Raw genomic sequence first — 21,705 nt, 5'->3', positions numbered from 1 at the left:
CCCACCACACGAAATTCCTGTGTTTTGATAAAACTTTATTCCTACCCCTCCTGGGGTCGTCAGGGGCAAGGTTATCGACGCCATCCTCACAGATCCCCGCGGTGGGGGGAGGCCAGCGATGATGTGTTGAGGCCCCCTAGACATACAGCGAGACCTGTGAACGCCGACGAGAAGCTGACTAGATGCTGATCGCGCGGCAACACGAACACTGAGGGGCTTGGTATGCCACGCAAAATAACATTTATCTTAGCCTAAAGGCTCAGACGCGATGCCGGCAAAGAATTTGGCGAATACAGCCCCTCCTAACTGACCTAAGTGGAGCCGGTAACGCGACGTTAGAAACAAAAATTATGAATTACTTCTTAAGATAAATACCCAATGAAGTTGTCTACTCCAGTGATTTATACGCACGGTAACATTTATTCTATAGCTCTTGATAATTACGTTTCAAAGCAAATTCGAGGCTCTAATCCAGGTTGCGTTGTTCTCTTTTTTGATAGAGCATGCCGCTGTCACACGAAAGCCGTCGTGAAAGTCCCCTTATAATAGATTCGCTGTAAAACTGGAGTCGGAGCCACTGGACGTCAAAGGTACCATCATTGATTGTCCTTAATTCCCCACCTAACTGCTCGAGAGGCGCGTCCGTCGCATCGAAAAACTCCCAAGGGGGATTTTATGGCCTGGTCACCCATTGTCCCTGAGGCATGTGGGCTATTCTGACACACGCCATGGTATATAATTTGCACAGACAGTTGTTGCGATGACACTACGCAAGCGTGTGCACACAAGTACCGTGCATGCGTCCCAGCTAACGTTAGGCAAGCTGTTCACTGAAAACAAATCTTTATAAAATACGCTGCAAGATACAGTTATAAAACGTGTGGTGCTCGGTCGTCAGATTAAGATCACATCTTGCACCGTGCTTTTTGAACACACACGTATGTATGTATGTATGTATGTATGTATGTATGTATGTATGTATGTATGTATGTATGTATGTATGTATGTATGTATGTATGTATGTATCTATGTATGTATGTATGTAATGACTTTCAGCTTCATATGTTTGCTGTACTTTGAGCCCTGTTGGAACCGCAATCAAGTTTAATCTCTTGCAACCTTGAATTCGCACTTTTACTAAAACTTGCTCTTTAATACGCGTTTTCAACCAACAAGATGCGTAAAATGGGCTAGAAACGATATCTACTGTTCTGCAGAGCTCAGTACACTATGGCAACGTAGGCCCCTTCCCCCTCCTCAAAGACTTCATATTTTTCTCCAGTTCTTTAGATGACTATGCATTCATGCATACATTACATGCGCAGGTCGCATCTCTCAGCCCTGCCTCTCACCGTGACGTCATGAATTTTTACGGCATATCTACTCTGGCCTAGTTAATTTTTTATCGGCAAAGATGGACCACATAGTATTCTAAAGAAGCCAAAGACTGAACTTAGCAAGTTTCGCACCTGTCCATTAAGACAGGCAGGTGCGCTCTCTCACGAACCACGGAGTTTGTAAAAAAATTGTGTGAAACTGTTGCCAACGGTCCTTCGGGTGGCTTATGCGAGTGCGGGCCGAACGGAGAAAGCCGCGGGGAACGTCGAAGTAAAGTGACAGTGCCAGACACTGCTCCCACTGCTCCTTCAAAGCGCCGCAGACAGACACCGCTCGATCCTCGCGGAGGCAGCGCTGGCGTCGTTTGAAAACGCCGGCGACGCGCGCGCCACGGGAACGAAACAAAGAAAAAAAGAGAGGGAGACAAAGCCAACAGCAGCGAGGAAGAGGAGGACGCGGCGCGGCCAGCTGCTGTTTCGTCTGCGCCGGTGCCGCGGGGTTGCTGCAGGCAAGGGCGGAGTAGGTCTGAGGGAAGCGCCCGCCCAGCGATTAGGGGCCTCGCCATTCTACGAGCAGTTGTGCTGTCCCCCTTTTTGCGGCTCATGGTGTTGCTCTCCTCTCACAAACGGTGTGGTCGCGTGCGTGGTGCTGGCAGCCTCGCAACCGCCGTCGTCACCACCCTCGCTTTGCTCGCGGTGATGGCCCGCTAGTGACGTTCAAACGGGTCATCCCTTCTTCCACTGCTCTCTCAACAGGGTAAAGCAGCCATGCGAAAAAAAAAAAAAAAGTTTGAACAATGCAGTCGCATTGTCGCGCAGCGTTCAGAAACACGTTATTGAAAAAAAAAAAAAAAATCTACACACGCACATGCACCTGCTCATGGAATCGGCTGCACGCCACGCCGTTATTTCATGGTAGCGTGTGTTCGTAAAACAAGAACCGTACTTCACTGATGCTACTATGCAATCTCCCATCCCCTCCAATAAGAAGAATATAAAAAAAATAGAGAGACGACATGCCGTAAAGCGGAAGTACTCGCATGCGTTCAATAATAAATCACAAACTGATGGTGAACCGCAGAGCACGCGTGTTCTTAATACGGACCATGCGCACAGTCGTACTTTTATGTCTGCGTTGTATATACCAATAATTACCGTTACAGTATGACAGACTGCAAACTTAACTGAAGTAATGGCAGAGCGAAAATTGGGGCTCGCATTAAGGAAGGTACACTCCTTAATTCAGTTTGCAAGCTCAATGAAGATTTTAAGCTGTGATATGCGTTAACCCACTCTCCATCAAAGCTGACCAAAGTATAACATGCTCGCTCCACGACGCTACTAAAGCGCGTGAGTCAACCGTTCAGCTTTCTCTTATGCAGTAGTTCTTCGGCGGACCCAAACTCCCTGCACGCGTCCCCCAAAATCTACCAACGCCGTCCGGCTTCGCACGGGGTGGGTGTTGTTCAAAATCTGAACTGTCCATTGTCCCGCCTGTAAGGCACGCCTCCCATGCAACATGCGCCGCCATCTTGAACACGCCTTTACGTGCCATAGAAGTATTCATGCGCGCAGCTCTTCCGCCGACGCTTTTTTTTTTGCCGCCCGCTTTGCCTCCGTCCCACCCGCGCGCCTGCGACCACCCTCCTATCCGTCAACAAGTTTAATGCATTTACTAGTTCAGCAAATTATTATATACTGCTTTTGACGTTGGAGAAACATAGAATTACGCTCGATATTTTATGTGGGCCTGCCGCAGGCGAGTCAAAATTTTTTTTCTCAGGAACTACATTTCGTACTGCTTGCGCACGCCGTAGTGCGCAGTCAGAGGCAGGCAGCTTGCTGGAAGGCTGCCGCGTTTGCCTATGAAAATTACTTCCCATATGGATGGCATCCTCAAGTGCTGTCCCCGAAAGTCCGAGTCCCTCTGGGACTCGGCGTAGGAGACAGTGCTCAGTGGCTCAGAATGAGCACGACCACCGAAAGGAGCCAAGAATCGGAATACGTCGTTCCCAGTGCTAACTCGCAAGTAAGTCGCTCAGTCCTCAGTTGCCTTCGGGCCGACCCTAACCCATCATGGCGTCTCAATGACCTGCCCCTCATCCCGTGACCCCGCCTATAACTGTGCTGTCGCTTGCCCCCACGTTTCGGACAGCTCGCGCACTGTCTCGAAGTGGGTGGAGGAACCGGGGCGCGACACATGTCCTGTTTTTTTCCTGTGACTGCGATGTTCGTAGCTTCGCCCTCTTTGCTAACGCGCTGTGTAGCTGCGACGGCCATGGTGATTTCTGTGCGACTGCATGGCGCGAATGCGCTTGAGCCCCGTAAAACCGCTGTAGAGGCAAATTGTGAGCTGATATAGAACAAGCCGCGATGAACATGCTTCTTGTACGACCGCCTAACGGGTAATAATAAAAGTCGCATTTGAAACTTGGATATTTTACTAGTTTCGCGACACCATTACGCGAAGTCTACTCCGCCACGATTTCTGTGACGCTGTCTTCATTTCTTTCACCGGTGACGCGCGATTTTTCATTGCGCATTTTATATGCAGCCCGTGTATAATAAAAAAGAAGAAAGAAAAAGCTTGTGGCATTTAGCATTTCCGTGTCTGCTGACAGTGGCTCCGTTCCCGATGTGCACAGCCTTGCGCAACGACGACAGCGCGGCCTACGTCATATTTGCCTTCCTCGCGATTACGAAGCGCAGAACGTAGACTGCACGATCAGAATCGTGTGTACCACCTGTTGAACGCAGTTTCTCTGCTGGCGAGAGCACAAGCTGCTGACTTCATTAATGGAATGGATGTGAACACTGTCTCTGGGCGCGTCGATGGCCTTGGGTGTTACATCTAGGCTAAAGAAGTGTGTAACGTGACTCGAAATGCATGCTTGTAAATACTCTCAACTGAAATCGAAGGCAAGCACGTTCCAGCGATCACATTACGTGTAGAGGTCCACTTCTCAAAAGTGCTGCTTCTATGAAGGAAGATCATTGTCACCCGAACTGCGAGTCCTGACACCGAAATATTCAGTGAGGCTCGTGAACCTTACCGGAAAAAAAAAAAGAAAAATACATGGGCGCGAAAAAGAAAAGAATACCTTGGTACCCAACTACACGACCTTTCACTGCACTTGGTAATTCAGTGGCGTGCGAGTTCCGAGAGTGCACTGCTCAGTAAGATTAATATTTAGGAAATTAAAGGGCAAATGTCGCCATTGTGCGTAACCAGAACAAGCTGCCGGTTTGGAAAGACATGTATTGATACAGCGTGTATTCTATGCCTACACATTGACTGAAGCAAGCACATGTGTTGTCTTGTTTGCCTGAAGATAATGCACTACCTGAAAAACTCCTTTAAACTATCTCACCAAGATAGCATCGCACGTGTAATGCGAAGACGGGGGATCGTTCCCCACCTGTGGCAAGTTGTTTTTTAATCCACTTTCATTGCCATTAATTTCCCATTTTATTTAATTCAATTAAGTACATTTGCATTAGGAAGGAACAGCGCAACTACGACGATCACGAGAGGGAGAACGACACAGGACAAGCGCCAACTTCATCTATATTTATTCACTGAAAAATCAGCAAATATAAGGAAAATCACAGATATGCGCACAGGGACCATAATGCACCATCTGCCAAACCGTTCAAGATAGGAAATTTCGCTTTTGAATAGAGTCACGAAAATATCATTAACAGTTTTCTCCTCTTCTTTTAATGGAATGCTTCCAAAGCCTCACATGCCTTTGTTTCTCTGCTTCTGCCAAGAAACGTTATCTCTTGGAACCGCGGTTCACACTTCTTGCAGTATAGGCATTGTTTCCGGGGTGAATATTCTGCCGCTCGGTCACACGCAGTGCAAGTTGCGAAAGATGCGCACCTCCTTTCAGTGACTGCACGTTCTGCTGCACGGTCATTCACGCATCTACGGGCCCGTTTGGCCCACGTAGGTTTTCCCGCAGGTCAAAGGTATTTCATATACCACACTGGTGCAGCACTTTACAAACTGCTTTCCATGTTTTTTGGTGCAGCTGCTCCTCGTACCCTCGCTCGCAACGCGGGCGCAGAGCTATGCTTGTTTCCGAGGAGCCGAAAACACGACTGGGACGCCATGTCTGTTTGCCGCCCTTTTCATATTGTGGACTATCCTATGTACATACGGAACCACTTCCGGCTTCGCACCTTGTTTTTCTTGTGTGCACGGCTTCTTTACTATTGCGCAACTTGCACTGCATGTGACCGAGCGGTGGAACATTTGCCACGGAAACAATGCCTATACTGCAAGAAGTGTGAACCACAGTTCCGAGAGATAAAGATTCTTGGCAGAAGCAGAGAAACAAAGGGACGTGAGGTTTTGGAAGCATTCCATATAAAGAAGAGAGGAAAAAACTGTTAGTGATACTTCCTTGGCCCTCTTCAAAAGCGAAATTTCTGATCTTGACTGATCTTGAACGGTTTGGCAGATGATGCATTATGGTCCTTGTGCGCTTGTCTGTGATTTTTCTTATATTTGCTGATTTTTCGGTGAATAAAGTTGGCGCTTGTCCTGTGTTGTTCGCCCTCTCGTGATCATCGTAGTTGCGCAGTTCCTTCCTACTTCAAATATGCACCATCTAGCCCAAATGAATGTTGTCCTGAACTTATTAAGTACTAGTAATTTCCCCTATGTTTTCTTGGTGGATTTGTTTGTTGGCTTCTCATGATATGATTAATAAAAATCGGGCCCCTCCGTTAACCCCCTTTCTTCTCGTTCTCACCAAGAGAGAGGCACATTGGAACACTTCCCTACATTGTGAAAAGGGGGAGCAAAGAATGGGATGTCGAAATGCAAACTAATTTTACTTCGAACCTCCGCTTTTTGTATTGGAAGCCAGTTCCATTCCTTGTGTGCTCAATCACGGCCACAATTTCCTCACTACAAATCCGAGATCTTTCTGTGTTCTGCAATCCAAACTGGCTGCAGTGCGTAAAAGCTTCTAATGTGTGTTGCATTATACTGTATACTTACTAAAAAAGAGGTGATGGCATTCTCACAGCCTATATGCTGCAAGGTGGTGGTTCTAACTGGCAATGCTGGAGTGACTAACTCAGCTGAGAGCATTACAAAATCAATTTGTACGTGTGCAGGGCCAGTATAGTGTAAGGATTCCTTTTGCTGGATTCTATATTTGTTTAAATTTTTTTTTTTGTCATCCGCCGTTCACAACTAGCCGATCCCAGTGATAACATAGGCGGGTCGCCGCTTGGTGCCATTGATGAAGCATGAAAAGGGATTGCATTGAAATAGAATTGCAACATTATCCCTGCCCAGCTAGTGTCCTTTCGAGACCCTTATTTATACATTTTGTGTTAAAAGCTTGATTATTACCAGACAAATTGAAAGCTTTTTTTTTTTCATCTAATCCTTAGTGCTTGTTTGCCATTGTGACTTCATGGACTTCCAAATATTTTCTTGTATGCTGCACTTTAGCACAGGAAAATTGTTTAAAAATTTAGCAAGCTGCATGTCTGGTCTGTTTATCATGGAGTATAGTCATATTATTTTACTGATCGACAAATAATTGGAACCAAACATTTGCTGTCAAAAGAAGTGATGTCATTAAAAGTTCTTGAAGGAACTTTGGTGTGGTGTCACCACGTGGGGTAAGAGCCTCTTGATAATAGTGGCCGTTTGTGTATTGCAAGAGCGCAATTTAAACAGCTTAACTCTTTGGTGCCCCTTTAAAAGCGAGACCAAATCGGCTGCTCAGTCTTGCGGTGGCCATTGCAACTGCCACAGGCCTGTGGGTCTCTGCCAGCATTCCTTCATAGCTACAATGCCCCACGGTCTATGAATATGCTTTAGCATGTGTGTGTTTACTGGGCCAATAATCGTTTGACCATCTGGGGTTTTTTTATTGTGCTCCTTAATCTAAGTACACAAACACTTTCGCATTCTGCACCTATATTGATGCAACAACTATGGGCTGTCAGATTTGGAGCGGTCGTAGTCGTAGCGAGGACCTTGGGACGACAGGACTGGGCGAGCAGGATTTAATGGCAGTCTTTACATTTTATAACACGAGGTACATTGGCAGTCTAGCGCGACTCCCATATGGAGCCCGCAAGACAGCAGCAGCATACAGCAAACGGCTTACGAGCACACAGCTCACTAGTTCATTTCTAGCATGACAAGGAGCACTCAGCTCCCGACAACGAGCACGACACGAGCACGCTCTAGCAGCCGGCAAACGCTGCTTATAAGCTCTCCGCTTGACGTCATAGTTCGACGTCATCGTTCGACGTCACTCTTCGAGGTCCCCGTGGACGGAGTCCCAGTGGACGGAAATGTTCGTGTTGCACACACACACAGGTGAAAAGGCCGGACAGTTCTCGGTACCGCCCAGCTTTCAGTGCCGACGTCAGAGGGCTTCGTAGAACTCTGCTTTGTCCCGGGTGGCTCGGCCAAGTACCAATTTCCTGAGTTGATCGCGCGCCACGTGGCTGCCGGCCCTTCGCAGTTCTCCGAAGGGCGCCCCGTCTGGTGGGCTTGGAACACGTGCAGCGGGCTGAAAGCTGGCACGTTGCCACCCCGTACGGCCATTCTTAACAGGGCAGGAGTCGAACCCATGACCAGGTGCTGGGTAGCAGAATGCCGTGGCCACTGAGCTACTGCAGCAGGTCACTTCAGAAATTGCGGGCATCCTTGGTATTAGAACTCTGAGGCTTTTCTTTGTATAAGATACTTGTGCAGAGCTTGCCTCTCTGCGGTGGCATTGATGAAAACGTAAGTACAACTCAGCTCAACATTATGCTGCACTTAGTGCTGTGATGTTGACTCCACCTCCAGCGTTGCGGAACTGGGTTCTAACAAAGAATTAGCTTTAGTCATTGTGCATTGTCATTTCTGTAAACATGCAATCTTTCTTTAGTGTGGCAAATTTATGCCGACTGTGTCATTGCAGACAGACTATGTGCATGGTGTGAAAAGAATATGTAGGGCAGCATGTGCAACCCCACAATTTTCTCAACCACTGTTATCAAGGACATTCTTTATGTGCAGTTACAATATTACTTTCGAGGAAAATATAGGTAACTCCAGTTTCATGTGTTACTGTACATGCACTTGCATAGAAAAAGGGCAGAGGTTGTGCAGCAGTGCCCAAATTAAGGGTTTACAGCATTCTCATTGCTCTTTTGCAGTGTTTGTATTGTTTGTGTTTTATTTACAGTTAAATAGGATCATGCTGAGAATGTGGCTGTACTAGCATGTCCTTATCTGTAGGTCATTAGGTTACGAAAGCCCTACACTAAATCTTTCATGAACACTGTATTGTGGATTCTGAACTGCCACCTCTGAATTTGCTGAAAATGCTGAATTTGAAAACAAAAACAGTGTTCAAACTTCACATCACCATAGGAAGCTCTGAACTAGCAAACAAGCTTTCTTCCATTATGAAGTTGTCCCCGTAGCCATACACCTTCATGTGTGATAAGTGTTTGGTTCAGTTTGTTGACTACGAACTGTTGATTAAAGTTGAATGCTGCCCCAGAAAAGTAGAGCTGCCTGTGAAACAGAATAAAGTTCATAGTTTGTTATTGCTGTAACCAATTCATGCTGTTCTCAAATATAGGCAACATTAGCCATGACAGCTGATGAGCCACTCTCAGCATGTGAGGGTACACATGCCTGAAAGTAACTGTCTCTCTCACAATGACTTTGCATATGTGCTAATTCCTTATAGAGGAAAAAAAAATATGTTTTGGCAGGTAAAAAAAAAAAAAAAAGAAACTGCACAACAAGCACATTGTGAGTTCAGGAATTTGATGGAGCTGCATTCTGTGACTGCCAATATTATTTGCAAAGCCACATTATAGGGACTGAACCAGCTAGTCACTTGCTATATTTACCATGTGGAAAAGAAGCTGCAGTTTGTGTACACCATGCTGTAAAAGCTGTTGAGTGTGGCTGTATCTTTCCGTAGTCATTTGGAAAGGGAGGCGACACTGTGACATTAGTGACAGAAAGCGCCTTTCTGCTGCTGCAGGAAGTGCAGCCATCCCCATTGGCCCTGCTGGCCGCCACGTGTAGCAAGATCGGCTCCCCAACGGATTCCCCAGCAGATGACAGTGGTGGCGGCGATGGCGCCAACGGAGACGCCTCGCCCGCCAAAACCAACAGTGCCACCGTGCTCTCGGCAGGAGCGAATGAGCTGGTGGCACAGTATGTACAGGCACCCACCATGGGTGTGCTCAACCCAGACGGCACCGTCACACCTATGCCTTCGCCTACAGTCAAGGCGCAGCCCCAGGCACAGTCTGCAGTTTTCTCTCCTGGCACACAACTTGTGGCACAGGTAAACAATAATGACATAGTTTCAAACAGCGCTAGCCAGAAGGGAATCTGGCAGCACCATCTACAAGAGCTTAAAGTGCCATGACATCATTGGAATGCTGGTATATAGATGGTTTGGCTTGTTTTGAATTGTATAGATGTTTTGGCTTGGCCTAAAGCTTGGTCATTGCAGTGCAAACGAAGCTTTCTTGAAATAAAAACTTCAAAAAATGTTTTTGTTCATTAAACGCTTTCATGCCACACTGTTATCCCAAATTCTGAGTAAAAATGGCCATATTATCTTTTGAACACCCCCGGTTCTTTGTAAAGGAATGCCCTTGTTGCACCTCGTGCACCTTCCTTAAGAAGTTGATCTTAGTTCAGAAGAGTGAGGTAATTATGTGACAGGGATAAAAGTGGCTTAGCAGGACATTATTGCAGCTTTTTGTAGCCTTCTAAATGGCATTGTACTTGCATTCAATGTTTATTGCAGCATGTGAAAGAAGAAAGCTATGGTAGTCTTCACCTGAAGTTCACATGATGATATAAATATGCAGTTTTGCTTCTTAAATAAAGTGTGAATGAACTGTTTGTGCCATTAAACCATGGCTTATATGTATTTGGTAAAAATATGTGGACTCCGAAGTCTGCACTTCTAACATTCATAGCATCGCTGTTCACTTCTTATGCTCATAAGGTCACTGCTTTGTGGTGTTCTGAATGCTGCCATGTTTTAAAAATATGCCACCTTTTGTTGAAATAGTTACAGAACGGCTTAATAGTTGTACACAAGCCTCCTCCTCATGCATGGTTACTTACTTGTCCTTGTGCAGGTGACACCTAGCGGCCAGATAACCTACAACGCCATCCCACAGATTCAGAACATCCAGATTGATGGACAGGAGGCCATTTTCATCCCAGCGTCCTTCACTGGCGGCCAGCAGGCCATCCAACTGGCTGGTGGAGGACATGCACTGCTTACTAACCAGGTGCGAAGAGCAAGGGTTTACAAACAGGTTCAACTGAATACGTGGCTTCCCTGTCTGCCTGATCACATGTACAGTGTGGTGCAGGCTGACCATAGCATGTCATGCTCATGGAAACAAAGGAAACAGTGCATGCTGACACAAAAACTGTTGTACTTGTAAACAATACATTGGCCATCATGTCAAGGAGTAGTTTATTGTTGAGACTGAACTAAAGGATCGCAGTTCAACTTGCTGTCGAGGAACATGAGCAAACATTTGCTGGTGGTAGAACTTGGCTTTAAATATGAAATGTGCCTTGTGGGACAAGCTTGACTCTGGGCATCAAGGACATCGTCTGGACATTAAAAGAGCAAACCCTTGATGCATGTGATATCTGTTCAAAAAAAAAAAAGAACTAACATGAAATTCCCATGCCTGCTTGATAACCATAAAGACTGACGATGACAGAGACACAAAAAGATAGGTCTGCTCATTCAGCCAAGAGGGCAAGGGCCTGTCAAAAAAATAAAAATAAAAAATAAGATGTAGCAAGTGTGCAAAATTGGTGCATGCAAACACACAAGCAGTCGGGCACATACCATGTCGGCAACCACTAAAGAAATCTGTTGTAGTTCTCGTAAAAAAAAAAAGGTAGCTGTCGTCTTCTTTTTTTTTTTTTTTTTTTTTTAATTGGAGGAATGGGCAAGTAGTCTGTCAAGCACTACTGTGGTCTCTTGGCTGCACGTACCGGAGTAATATTTGGCTTTGCAAGTTTATTTGCTGTGTTCAATAATTTCTGCAGGGCCCATTTAATTGGTGGCTTGGAGAAGCTGTGAAGTAACTGCAAACAATTGTGCATTTTATAAATTATATCTCTAGGCATCAGAATGACATTGTAGTGTGAACCTATACAGTTCAGTCTCATGCATGCATGTAAAGTTGAAATCAGCCATTGTGTCACTCTCAGTGCCTAGTCTAATGCCACGAGACCACCATTCCTTGTTTGCACGAACACTTTAGTATGGGACAGTACTGTCAGGTGTGAGCAGAGTGCTTGCTATCCAGAGAAGATCCTTTGCCTGACAAGCCAAAACATGCATTACCTTTTTACAGGGATTTCTGCGCCCTCAAGGGTTCACACAGAATGTGGCCATCCGGCAGGGCAACATGGTTCAGACACTGCAGCTCCCATTGGCGGCGGCAGCTCCCATGCAGCAGACTATACCAGTGCAAGTGCCCATTTCGACAGGCAACGGCCAGACCGTGTTTCAGACCATCCATGTGCCCGTGCAAACACTGCAGGCCGTTGCAACCCCACAGGGAAACATGCTGGCCTCAGGGCAGCAGCTTGCCACTGCACAAGTTGTCCAACAGCTCGCACAGATGCAACCGCAGATGGCCCAGGTAAGACTGCTCTATAGCAAGCATCCTTGTGCCGTTGTACTCTAGTTACAGTTTATGGCTACAGCCATGGCAGTTTGCCAAGGTTGAAGACTGGGCATGTTGGTATAGCATATTAGAGGTTGGATTGCGCAACAGTTTGACGAAACACACAGAAGAGAAACACACACCACAGAGCGCTACTTGCAACTATCGTTTTATTCCCTTGTCAGTGGAATAAGTACAGGAAGATTCTCAAAGGGGGAGAGCGACAAAAAGCTTTACAAACAGGGCCATCCACCAATGCCAAACCAGCTTTGTCACGTGATAATTTTTGCTCCACTCGACATCGCAAAAAAACGGAAAGAGGATACAAAATTTCAAATTAGTGCATGAGGAAATCTATTTCTTTTGCACTAAGGGAGACGGATGGCATGCTTACGCACATACTACCCACACGCACAATCTCAGCGGCTTCAATTATCTCTCGCGTCACTTGGCTGCCATCTTTGCTCACAATCTTGCATTTCTTAAAGAATGGCCGAAATCTGCAATCCCTACAATGTATCCCAAGATGTCCGGCGACTACTTTTGAAACATTATTCTTTCGTTTGATGTTTGAACGAAAGATTAAAGGAATATAACGAATTTCAGTATAACGAAGTATTTAGCTTTTATAACTTCTTGTATTTCTTCTTGTATTTGTACAATGTATTTAGAACCTCAATATAACCAGGTGTGTTTTTACATGATTTCAAATGATGAAATTTCAATGCCACTTTGAAGGAATTTCAAAACAATAGACAGACACGTCTGTGGGCACAGGTGGAATTACTAGCGACTGCTTGTGAATGCACCTCTCCAATTGGGTGCTGAGTGACTGCTTAAGCGGAGGAGCATCGTGTTTCGTATAAAGTCCAAGTGCAATAAGATGCTATCACACCCAGCGCGCGCTGTATGATTTGGGTGCAAGGGAAAGCGTAGGAAGCTGAGCTGTGAAGGATGGTGGCTAAATAAGTGCAGTCTTCCCGCTCGAACAAGCGAATGTTGGGGGAGCGAGCTTGCTGTAATGCCATCAAGATTACATGAGGCCAGCGTGGCTGAGCGCATACACAGCCTGTGTGCCCTGTTTTAGAGGTAATCTGCCTTGTGTGCAAAGAGAGGGTGTATTGAAAGATGGTGTGGAATCATATGCGCATTCTAGTACTGGAGGTTATGTAATCTCGAGTTTCGTTAAAGCAGGAAGCAGAATAAGCATTCAATCCTTGCTGCAGGTGCTTTTCATGGTAGCGTCGTCCCACTAAGGGCTACACTATCAGTCGTGGGGGTGAAATGGATGCGAAAGCGTGGCTGCCTTCGCTTTGTACTGCTGATGTGAAGATATTGTCAACATGACATGAAACCGTATCTTTCATTGCAGACTCTCACATTCAACAAAATGATTTTTTCCCTTATTCAAGCTTGCTTTTTTCGATTTACTGATAATTCAGGAAGGTTTGTGGCCCCTTACATGTAAAAAAATTTAGTCGGTGACTGTACTAATTTGTATAAAAGGTTGAATTTTGATATAATGAAATTTCATTGTAATGAAGCAAATTTCCAATTTTACTGACTTTATATCAAGATTTAACTTTTTGAGAAATCCAGGACAAGCCACAGCCAAAACCAGTTGATTGGTGTTATCGCCTAAAGAATGGACTGCAGGGAGAATTTTCTACGCGTGAAATTGTTTTGCTTGCACTGTATGTGCCCAATGCAGCCCTCAAGCTTGCAAGTTCTGCTGCAACACGATCTGATTGCCACAAGTGAGGCATGTGGCACCACTATGGCTGCTACTAATTTGCCCAATTACTGCTTGTAGAGGTGCTAACTAGGCAGGTTGGTACATGTTCAAAGAAAGTGAGCTGCGGCAAACTGCAGCGCACACTTGTTACAGTAGAACCTCGTTGATACAATCCCATTTCATATGATATCCCGGCACCAATGTTCGCGATTGAGGACACAAGATTACCCAATATAGTTATTTATTTTTTACAGATATTGATACGTGTACTTCTTTATCTTTCTCCGGAGACTGCTTTTCACTGGCTCACAGATGTTAAACATTGTCACTCGGCGCAGGACGCGCCTGCATGCATCGGAAGTTTCGCGAATGTTATCAGTGGTGCTGTTTGTTGTCTGTTGTCACCGCACCTTGTGTAATCTGATTGTATGCGCGACGCGAACTGCGTAGTACTTTCTGTGAGGCACACAGGCACCAGCGATTACGCTGGAACCTTCAACGAGTCATGTATAAAAGCTGACGCACTTGGCCCACTGATCAGTTTTTTCGACGATCGCTGACTGTGCTCACCGCTATCGTTGTGTTTGACTGTCGCTTGTTTTTCCTAGGCACAAGATTGCACAATAAAGAGTTACTTTCATGATTCACAGTTTTTGATACTGTGTTCTTCACTGTCACTACAACGTCGCAATACAGTCGCAGAAATTACAATCTTCTTGCACCGACATTGAGTATATTGCCAAACTGGAATTGTATAATACATTTTCTGGCCGTTAGATCCCATGTGAACAAGAAAAGGTGCTATGCACACATGGTTGAGAGCAGCACGCACTCACCACGGCAGCTTCCCCGCAGTATTCGCCCGCCTGTGTCACATGAAAATGCCGGCATTCCCTCAGTTTCCTCTTCCAGTACAGTGAAACCTCATTAAACCGTAGTTGGTCAGAGCTTGGAAAAAGTACGTACTAAACGGTAGTACTGCTTAAGGAGGTACACTGCTATATAAATAATCTTCTTTATTTTCCCATCCATACTAATCAAACTCGTCACTCTTATTGGTAGTTTTGCACTGATTTCAAATATGTACTTAGTTTTGGTGTAGCTCAATTAGTTAATGTTAATTACCTTTGTTTGCAGCCTCAATTAAGAATAAATAGCACAATAAAAATTATTTGTGAGGCATGGTTAGATAGCATAAGGCGTAAGGATTGCAGTAAGCAAACACTTTTTTGATGTGACCATTAATAGATACTTTACAGCCCATTGAATGTAAGCCCACAAAATGTGGCAACCATGTGGCACAATATGTTGCAAAATAATTAATTTATGAAATGAAAGGTAAGAAATCTGCTTGCTATCTTCCATAGAGTACACATTAGACTTCATTCTGCAAAAAGAATTTCAGTTCTAATTGTTCTAGGTGGTGAGATATCGAGGCCTCAATATTGCATGGAGCCAAAAATTTGCGTTTTGAGAAAAATGCAAAAAACAAACAGCACAAAATTTAATTAAAATAACAGATGTTTTGCACATATTTACACATTACATTCCTAATAACCGTCAGGAATGTAGTCCAATTGCCTGCTGCTGTTTAAATGTGGTCTCTTCAGTGCCCCTTGAACACTGTCGGCCAAGGAATGACTCTGAGCACATTCTTTTTCTCTGTGTTTGTCCTTCTCAGCCATCCGTTTGTTGCTCATTGTGCTGGGATTCAGGCTGAGCTCGTTCAGGATTGCTGCTGATGTCCTCCTGTTGCCTGCGTTGAATCCCATCACTGCCTCTGCCACAGCAGCTTCTACAGTGAATAGCGATGCATGGCGTTGCTTTGGTGCAAGTGACCAGATTGTGGAATGTAAACTCTCATTATTGTTCCGAGTTTTACCTCTCTGGCACCGCTCAAGAAGCTTCCTTTCTGAGAGGCGCTCATAAATTGGAAGCAATGCTTTGCACACATGAGGTGGCAAGCTATACCAGTGTTTGGGAGTAGGCTAGCCTCGGACTGCTGCTGCATTCAGCCGGCACCAAGAATCTGGGCCTGTTGGGCACAGACTGTGATTAGCGACTTTATCATTAGAAGTAATGTGGTAATATGTCGCCATCACAGCCTTGCGAGTTGCCTCTGCATCTCCTTTGTGCGATTTCAGCGCAACCATAGTAAGAGCTCAACTTTGTTGTGAGGTCACCCGTGAGCCTTCCTCTGCCACTAAGGTTTTCTGTCCCCTTGTGTTTCGGGATCAAGTTGCGCAGGGCTGTGCCCATACACTTTTGTGCGTGGTTAACACAATCTTCTTTTTCAATTTTTATGTAACCGTAGACATAAGCCTCTTTGTAAAGCATGAATAGTGCGGCTGTCACCATCACATAGCACTGTCATGTAGCGAAGGCCATTTTTCTTGAGGGACCTCTCGAAAAGTAAAAGGCCAGCTTGCACCTCCATTTCTCCAGCGTTCGTGTCTGTGTTCTTTTGGCATAAATGGCTAGCCCTCCAAGCTGTGTGCATTGGGTCATCCTTCTTTGGTGCCCACTCGCAGCCAGCACAAAAATTGCTTAAAACAACATAGTCCAGCTGTGGTATGCTACGTAGCGTAGATACCGCAGCCACCACGGGGTACCGCGATGCGTCCTTTGGCTGAGAGCACTGCGGCTCGCTGAGGACAACCACATTTGGTGCGTCGTAGGCATCAAAATCGGAAATAGTGGCATCTATGTGAACATCCAAAATCAAATTTGAACCGCTCAGCATGGTGACATTCAGTAGGCAGAGTGTTGTGGGCACACCCCGTTCCACCACAGCCTTCACATTGCAAATCATTGTCTTAGAAGGAGTGGGAGCACCGCTTAGAGGACGCTTGATTGCCAATACCTTTGCTTCTGCTTAACGCATTGAACTACTTTTTGTGGCAAAGCATTTCTGAAATAGTCTAATTTAACTTCAATTTCATTTCTCAATTGAATAAGGAGTGATTCAGGGCCCCTTTAAAAAAAGCATTTCCATGAGCATTTGTGCTGGCCTCAACAGTGACACTATAAATGATTTGGAGTTTCAAGCCATAGCATAAGCACTCCTTAGCATTTAAAAAGAGTGCTCCTAATGACTACTTGTAATTTGCTTTTATAGAAAAATCGGCAAGAAGTGCAGGGAGCGCCTTAGAGGCCATTGCATACTTTTATTTCTTCCCTGAATTAGACAAAGACGTGCACGAACAGTGCACATGTGAATCGCTCTGAGCAATCGCGTGCTGGCCTTATAAGTAGAACAGCCGAGCATTCTGTTTGGGAAGTTTCCAATGAGGGCCTCCAGAGTGCACTGCTGCATCCATTTAGGTGCAGAGTACAAGGTTACCTTGCAAGTACAAACTGTCTTGGAAGCTTTCATAACGCTCGAGACATTGAGCTTCCATGCATGCATTAAAAAGACGTGCTTTAAAAGGATGAAAAACCTGTACTTTCTTGCATTTCAGGCTTGTTGTTGCTACTATTTAGTAACAAACATGCAAGTACACCTTTAGGCAGCTTATGGGTTCCAGGCAGTCTCACTCCACTGCTGAACTCTCATAAGCAAATAATCACATGTTTTTCTTCATAGTAAAAACTTAAGGTAAATGTAGAACACGATTTGAGACTTTACCGGGACATTCTAGTACTAGCCCAGTGACATAATGCCTTATAACTGTGTCACTAGTAATATTTGCCCTGATAATAAGAAAGACCATTTCATTGCGTTATAAGACGAAATAAAATGCTACTTGTCTGTTAAAATTAGATTCTTGAATAAAAGAACTGAATGACGTTACCCTTGACAACAGTGCAGGTGGCCAAAAGGTTTTGTTTTCGCTCGAACCTGTGCTGCCCATACTCTCACATTTTGATATTTTCAGTATTGCATAGGGCTACTCAAGTGTTGCTGGCGTGCCAAGCTCATACTAACTGCAAGCAGCAGAAAATGCCGCATTCATCTGGTTTCTTGGGGTGCTGTCAGCTCTGCCTTAGATCGATTCCTGGCTGTGTTTTTCGAGAAAAAAAATGTAGCTCGGGCGTCGTTTTACTCACTGACGGTAGTACAGGGCTTTGACGATATATGCAGCGTTGCACCACCTCGCTTGTGGCCAGCAATTCGAATTGTGCTAGAGGGATGCGGCCTATTCAGTCACTTTTTTCTGGAACTACATCTTTTCTTGGCATGAAACAAGTAGTGAGAAGTTTTTGGGATGATATTCCAACAGTTTAAGTTGACATAATATTTGCCTTTAGTGTCCCTTTAAGTGGCAAGTATCAAAGGATGATGTCAGTTGGTATGCTACACCTATTGCATGTTTATGTACAACTAGCACTTTTAGCAGACCTATGTGGAAGTGCATGCTTTTTCAGTTCAGCGCAGGTCCATTAAGTGCCAAATCTCCATGTTACAACTGTGTCTTCACAAAAGTGATGCGCCATAATGTACTTTGCATTCAGTAGCATTTCCTGTATGGCTCATAGGAATAAGTGCAGGCTCAATAATTAATGTGCACTTGGGCTGTATACTCTGCTGTATAAGTGAATACTTCACTGTATAAGTACCTGGGAAGTGTACAGGGTATCAGGCCTGGCAAGGATCAGTGTTAAAGAGGCAAATAGGCATTATAATAATTTTGATATGGTGACTCCAAAAAGCACTCGTAAAAGCAAAGATAAGTGGATATTCCTTGACATTCGTGTTTTAGTACCCACATTTCTGTGCAATGAACAGAAAAACAAAAGTCGCAGTTTCGCCCGAAAGGCAAAGCACCAATTGCGATGGAGAGTTATTAGGTAGGTATACAAAGTAAGGATACTAGGAGTTTTATCAGCCATATAAACTTGTAAACACTCGCTTATTAACTAAATTAACAATGACATAATGCATAAGCATGACTGAATGAGGACTTAAAGAAACACACACAGAAACAGCACTGTCTCTGTGTGTCTGTTTCTTTTTACGTCCTCGTTCGGTTGCGCTTGCACTTTCTATCATAGATTCAAACCAACTAGCCTGCGAATATGTTTTAACTGAATTAACAAGTATGGTTGTCACATATGCACAGGTAAACATGAACACATCTCGCTTGATGAGCGTGGAAACTCGCTGTCAAAATGCTGGAGTGAGGAATCGCAGCAGTTATCGAATTGACCTTTATGCATCTCTCGCTTCAACAAAATGTCTATAGCACTGCACATATAAAGCTACCGGCACTACGCGCATTCTGCAAAGATCACAGATCACTTTGAAGATGAGACCCACGTGGGCGCACACTTTGGCTATGTCACAGATCACTTTCAAGATACGGCGCCTGCATGGTCGTGCTGTAAGCAGCAGCAGCTGCCGGAAAAGAGCGCCCTGCCCCCCCCCCTCTCTCTCTCTCTCTCACACCTCACCCCTGTGCCTCGTGTGCAACAAGAGAGGGCGCACTTCCGGCCCGCCTTCCTCGCTTGCACTTGCGAGATTGAGCAGCGTTCGCCGGCTCACCCTTGCACGCTTTCACTCGCACAAGCAGCATACGGCGCACAATGCCTATATTATAGTCCTTGGACTTTATATAGAACCTCACGGCAACGATGACGCCAACAGCAGAAATGTGCCTGGAGTGTTCATATAGTTGCTATCCCAATAAAAACAGAAAGATGCGATGTAAAGCTCTTGGGAGATGACATGAATTGTAAATATCTGCAAACACTTCATGAGAGGAGCAATAAGTCATCTATTGTACCTATTCATTATCAAAAAGTCTTTCCTTAAAGGGGCCTTGAACCACTTCTTATCGAAGTCCAGAAATGCATTTGAAGTTAGAATTGTCTATCTCAGAAATACTTTGCCACAAAAAGTATACTTCAATGCAGTCATCAGAAGCGGAGTTATTGGCAATCAAAGGTTGCGTATGATCCCCTTCGCGGTGCTTCCATTCCTTCTTTAATGCCTTGCACTACGAAGGCTATGGCAGAGGATACGGTTAACACTCTGCCTACCGAGCATCACCATGGAATGCAGTTCAATTTGAACTTGCATGTTCACGCAGACGCCACTACTTACAATTTCGGCAACTATGACGCTCCAAACTTTAGCCAAACGCGGTTGCCCTCAGCAAGCCACAGTGCACTCAGCGAGCAGACTCATCGCAGCACCTTAAGGCGGCCACAGTTTCTACGCTATATAGCAGGCCGCAGCTGCACTACACAAATGCAGTGTGTATGTGTAACATTTCCCTTTTGCATTAAAAGTGCTTGAGTGTTCACTCATGCTCATAAGCTCCAGTGGCCATACTACATGGGGCGGACCAGCTTTGTCCTGCACCAGCTTGATCGACGGAAAGTAGCCACATCCAACTTGCGCATTATGAAGCGCTGTCAATAGCTCAACACGAAGCGAAGTCTGCCAAGGCGTCTAAGGAGGAGCGGCCAGGAGTGAGTCAGTGCTGGCAAGCATGCGTGTGATCTGACCTTAAGTTTTGCATTGTTCTTGGCTATTTGAGTGCTCAAAACTATTCGAAATTAGTGAGACCCAATAGCTACGACACCAATAAGCCAAAGTATATTTCCTAGGCGGGTGGCTGCAGCTGAGCGGGAGCAGACGATAGTCGGCTTCTTCCAGAATTACGTAATTCTTATTGAAACTTGAAAGCAGATTTTCGCTTACGTCAACCCATTTATTAAACTGCAGCAATAAATACACCCAGTGACAGTAGAAAGAAGCAGACTGATCCAAACACCCTTTTTGATTGATATCAGTCGGCTATTGGCCAACAGCAACAGCGTATGGGAACCTGCTATATTACGAAATAAAGCAGCCATAAAAGGTTGAGGAGCAGGCTTCTGTTGAAAAGAAAGGGTGAGAAAAAGGTGACTGTGCTCCGGTTGCGAGCTCCACGCATTGTGCACAACTGCAAAATTTGGCTGAGATGTTCACAGCAGCACTGACTGGTTATTCAGGCATGGCGGGATTAGCCTATATTCGGGAGTAGTTGGGAAAAACTGATTCACTGGAGAAAAAAAAGATGTCTTCATTCTGCAAGGGGCCAGAAAATTAAGCTTGCCAATATAGCAGACAACAATCACCTGGAAACATGGTTATTTAATATGTTATAAGCAACAAATGCTGAATGTGTGAAGTGCACATGGCAAACATGCAAATGCAGACTTGCCATCTTGGCACATTGGCTTGGCTTTTCCAGTGGTTTGGACACAGCTGGCAGCTACTGGATGTAGTAGTATCTGCTTGCTACTTCTAGCTTCAAGGAGGTGCTGCTAATGTATCAAAACAAAAATGTTGCTCTTTTTGCTATTGTGCTGGCCAATTTCTGATGTCATTGTGCAGGCAGGGTCCAGAAGTGAATGGTGCACTGCAAGATTTAGGAAATTTTGGTTGTGAGCGTGCATACATTTGTGGTGCGAGTGGCGATACCATGACGATGTCTAAAGAATCAAGCATGTCTGAACTTTCAGGGGTCAAAGAATCTGTTGACAACTGTACATTATTCTTGTATTCATTACAAGGAGTGAAGCATCAAAATGTCACCGTTTTTCTATTACACAAGTAAACTTATGTGCAAGCATTACAAGCATTCTACAAGCATCATGATCAGGGTTTGAGTGTTCCTGCAAATCATTCACAAAATAATGATAGCATTTTTATTTAAAAAGATATTTCTAATCTTTAGTTTAAGATGTATATTGTGTGATAAAGGGGCACCTTTTTTCTCTTTTTCTTTTTGCTGAAGCCTTGGAGTAGTTGCTGGAGCAGGCTGTTTGTGTGTTGCTTGTTGAATAAGAGCACCAGCTTACCTTACATTATTAGTAGACTAGCACTTGCTTGGTGCAAATGGTGTACTAACCTTGGTTTGGTGTGTGGCAAATTTAGGCATTACTTAGGTGAGGACTTCTTAGTGCAGTTTATGTAGATGCTAT

The 21,705-nt window shown here is 44.9% G+C and overlaps 1 protein-coding gene across 3 annotated transcripts in view; it reads left to right on the top strand.

Annotated features, from left to right (window-relative positions):
- The first annotated feature begins 3,092 nt into the window (after positions 1–3,092).
- Positions 3,093–21,705, top strand: part of LOC126542815 (transcription factor Sp1-like) — a 60,740-nt gene continuing 42,127 nt past the window's right edge. The window contains exons 1-4 of one of the 3 annotated variants that reach the window (XM_050189924.3): positions 3,093–3,366; positions 9,371–9,679; positions 10,491–10,646; positions 11,739–12,029. In XM_050189924.3, coding sequence (XP_050045881.1) covers positions 3,304–3,366; positions 9,371–9,679; positions 10,491–10,646; positions 11,739–12,029 — 819 coding nt within the window. In that variant the 5' untranslated portion in view covers positions 3,093–3,303. The remainder of the gene's footprint in view (positions 3,367–9,370; positions 9,680–10,490; positions 10,647–11,738; positions 12,030–21,705) is intronic. The other 2 variants (XM_050189923.3, XM_050189925.3) reach the window with 2 other exon arrangements.

The sequence above is a fragment of the Dermacentor andersoni genome, chromosome 2 (assembly GCF_023375885.2).
Source record: "Dermacentor andersoni chromosome 2, qqDerAnde1_hic_scaffold, whole genome shotgun sequence".
NCBI lineage: Eukaryota > Metazoa > Arthropoda > Arachnida > Ixodida > Ixodidae > Dermacentor > Dermacentor andersoni.
The sequence above is the reverse complement of the archived record's forward strand: the minus strand, read 5'-3'. Positions and strand labels throughout refer to the sequence as shown.